The following is a 3,654-nucleotide window of genomic DNA, read 5'->3' as shown; positions in this document are numbered from 1 at the left end:
CACACCCCAATCCCTGCGCACCCCAAATCCCTGAGCACCCCAATCCCTGCGCACCCCAATCTCTGCGCACTCCAATCCTTGTGTACCCCAATCCCTGCGCACCCCAAATCCCCGCGCACCCCCAATCCCCGCGCACCCCAAATCCCCGCGCATCCCTCTCCCCATGTCCCCCCCGTTCCCGCCGCTCCCTCCCGGCTCATCCCTCGGTGCGGGGGCTGCCCTGGCCCGTCCCCCTCTCTCGGGGTGCGGGGGCGTTTTCTCGCCCCTCCCGTTGCGGGGGCGTTTCCCCGTCCCGGGGTCGCGCACGTCCGGCCCCGCCCGTTCAATTCCGGCGGCCCGGGGGGCTCCGGGATCGATCGCCCCCCCATCCCGGGACCACCATGGCCAGCGAGGCCGAGCCCGCCCGGCGCCGCCGCTGCTGCCGCTGCTGCTGCGGGCAGGACCCGCCCGGTGAGCGCGGGGGGTCCCGGGGGGTCCTCCCTTCTTGGGGTCCCCCTTCTGAGCATCGCTCGGGCACCAGAGGGGGTCGGGCACCTTCTTGGGGATCTGGGAGGGTCCCCCCCCTTCCCAACCCTCGCACTGGGCACCGAGTGGGATTGGGATTTTTCTCACCTGCCATGTGTTGGGCACCTGTGGGGTCCCCCTTCCCGAGTATCACTCCAGGCACTGAGTGGGATTGGGATTTTTCTGCTTCCCGCCATGTCCTGGGCACCTGTGGGGTCTCCTCTCCCGGGCATCCGGGCACCAGAGGGGATCGGGCACCTTCCTGGGGACCTGGGAGGGTCCCCCCCCCTTCCCAACCCTCGCACCGGGCACTGAGTGGGATTGGGATTTTGTCCTGGGCACCTGTGGGGTCTCCTCTCCCAGGCATCCGGGCACCAGAGGGGGTCAGACCCCTTCTTGGGGATCTGGGAGGGTCCCTCCCCTTCCCAACCCTCGCACCGGGCACTGAGTGAGATTGGGATTTTTCTCACCTGCCATGTCCTGGGCACCTGTGGGGTCCCCCTCCCCAGCCTCACTCTGGGCACCCAGTGGGATTTCCCCCCCTTTTCCTGGGCACCTGTGGGGTCTCCTCTCCCGGGCATCACTCCGGGCACTGTGGGGTCCCCCCTTCCTGGGCCCTGACGGGTCCCCCCTCCCCAGCCTCACTCCAGGCACCCAGTGGGATTTTCCCCCCTTTTCCCAGGCACCTGTGGGGTCCCCCCTCCCCAGGCATCACTCTGGGCACTGTGGGGTCCCCCCTTTCCTGGGCACTGCCAAGTCCCTCTTCCCAACCCTCACACCGGGCAGCGAGTGGGATTGGGATTTTTCTCCCCCTCTCCCGAGTATCACTCTGGGCACCAAGTGGGATTTCCCCCCCCTTTTCCTGGGCACCTGTGGGGTCTCCCCTCCCCAGCCTCACTCCAGGCACTGTGGGATCCACCCTCCCAACCCTCACACCAGGCACCGAGTGGGATTTACCCCCCACCTCCCCCCATTTCCCAGGCACGGGTGGGGTCCCCCTCCCCAGCATCCCTTGGCTCCCACCCTGGGAATTCTGTGTCTACGTCCCCCGTGGGGTCTGGGGACCGGGCTGTCACCCCCCACACAGCAGCACCTGCTTGTCCCAGGCAGGACATGGGATGTGATTATTCCAACCTCTCCCACAGACATTCCCAAGGCCGCCGCGGATTCCCGGCGGGGCTCCCTGTGCGACCGGCACTGCTCCACCACCATCAACAACGACCTGGGCGACCTGGGCTGTCACCTGCACCGGCCCCGCGGCCCCACGGGTAGGTGGGACAGGGGGTGCTGGGGGTCCCTGACCCCCGTGTGCCCCCCTTGACCCCCTCGTGCCCCCCAGCAGCGCCCGAGGAGTGCGAGAGCTGCGCCAGGACCACCCTGACGGCCGAGAACGCCGTGGAGGCCAACAAGCTCTCCAACAACTACAAGGTGGGTGCCCCCCGGGGCCAGGGGTTCTCCTGGGGGGGGTATGACGGGCTGGTTTTTCCCCCACCCACCCCAAAAAAACCTCCCCTCGTCCCCGCAGTTCGGGTTCAAGAAGTGGAAGAGCCACGTGACGGCACGGCCCTGGGAGGAGCGCTCCGACATCGTCAAGGAGCTCTACTCCGACCTCACCGCGCTCCGGGGCCCCGCAGGTGAGGTCAGGGGGCAGCCCCGTGGGTTTGAGGTGGTTGCAGGTGCCGGTGGGTCCCAGCTGTGCCCCCCTATCCCTATAGGGTCCACGGTGACGTGCGGGAACGTCCTGTACCTGCTGCTCTTCGGGTGGTGGCTCTCGCTGCTGCACGGCCTGGTGGCCGCCGGGATGTTCCTCACCGTTGTGGGGGCTCCTCATGGTGAGTCCCCAATCTGGGAAGGGCTGGGGGAGCCGTGGGTGTCCTGGCTGAGCTCACAGCAGCGTGGGGACCTCCTGAGTCCCTTCTCCCTGGAGCTGAAGGGGACACAAATGTCCCTGGTGTCCCCCCCAGGGCGGCTCTGCTGGGACCTGGCCGGGTATTTCCTGTGGCCCTTCGGCAAAGTGATCCAGAAGGTGGAGGTGAGGGCTCATCCCGAATCCTCAGGGGGTGGGTGGGGTGTGCTGTGCCACACCCTGACACCCCCATTGTGTTCCCCCAGGTGCCCAAATCCCAGGAGGCTGGAGCGGGGGAGAGCTCGGCCCTGCTGGGGGGTCCCACCCCGGGCCGCTGGCGCCCGCGGTGCTGGGAGGGCACCGGATACTGGGTGAGCCCCACACCGGGCACTGCCTGGGCAGGGAGCCCAGGAGGAGGAATTTGCTGCTGGAAAGGGTGGTGAGGCCTTGGCAGGGGCTGCCCAGGGAGGTTTGGAGTGCCCATCCCTGGAGGTGTCCCAGGAAGGCCTGGCCGTGGCACTCAGTGCTCTGGGCTGGGGGACAAGGTGGGGATGGGGCACGGGGGGGGATCCATGGGCTGGGAGGGCTTTTCCAACCTGTGACTGTGTGAGTGACCCTCCTCCCTGCTCCTGGGCCCTGCCTGGGCACCGGCACCCTTGGGGTGTGGGGAGAGCCCCCCAGGGCACCTCCTCTCCCCAGGGCAGGCACTTATAGGGCCAATCCTGATGGTGCCCACCATTCCAGCGCCACGTGGGCACCGCGGCCTGGCTGTGCCTGGGGTACCCTGTGCTGGCCCTGTCCCACGCCCTGGTCTGCGTCACCTCCTGGCTGCTCATCCTCACCATCCCCGTGGCCAAGCTGAGCGCCCGCAGCGCCGCCCGCGTCCTGCTGCTGCCCCCCGAGCGCGTCCGCGTCCGCAGGGGCAGGATGGTGAGGCTCCCGGGGGTCTTCTGGGGAAAGGGGGGTTTTTGGGGGCAGCAGCGGGGTCACCAACTGTGTGCCCCCCCGCAGACAGAGGTGCCGCCGGAGGGGGAGGTGATCCTGTGCTGCTACCGCGCCGCCAACCCCTACTACTACAAGTACTCCGTGCACGGCCTCAACGTCTTCGCCGTCAGTATCCTGGGGCAGCGCTGGGGTTGGGATCCCAAATCCCACCCCACATCCCACCCCATCCGCCTCGGCCGGCTCCGGGACCCACCCCCAGACCTGCTGGTGACGGGGTGGGATGGACTGGGGATGGTGGGGAAAGGTGGGGGCTGACCCCAAACCCCACCCCGCTCTGTAGTGTCCTTGACAACCCCCCC

At 68.3% G+C, this 3,654-nt stretch overlaps 1 protein-coding gene across 1 annotated transcript; it reads left to right on the top strand.

Annotated features, from left to right (window-relative positions):
- Positions 1-342: 342 nt before the first annotated feature.
- Positions 343-3,599, top strand: LOC113962613 (low affinity vacuolar monovalent cation/H(+) antiporter-like; the record flags this gene model as incomplete). The annotated part of the gene is made up of 9 exons (XM_027673371.1): positions 343-450; positions 1,650-1,766; positions 1,805-1,932; positions 2,030-2,138; positions 2,220-2,336; positions 2,469-2,536; positions 2,617-2,721; positions 3,095-3,280; positions 3,362-3,599. Coding segments are annotated over exons 1-9 (1,138 nt in total), but the record flags the coding sequence as incomplete, so codon positions are not given.
- Between the last annotated feature and the right edge of the window lie 55 nt (positions 3,600-3,654).

The sequence above is a fragment of the Neopelma chrysocephalum genome, unplaced genomic scaffold (genome assembly GCF_003984885.1).
Source record: "Neopelma chrysocephalum unplaced genomic scaffold, ASM398488v2 Primary Assembly neopelma1_183236, whole genome shotgun sequence".
NCBI lineage: Eukaryota > Metazoa > Chordata > Aves > Passeriformes > Pipridae > Neopelma > Neopelma chrysocephalum.
This window is presented reverse-complemented; position numbering and strand designations above follow the sequence as displayed.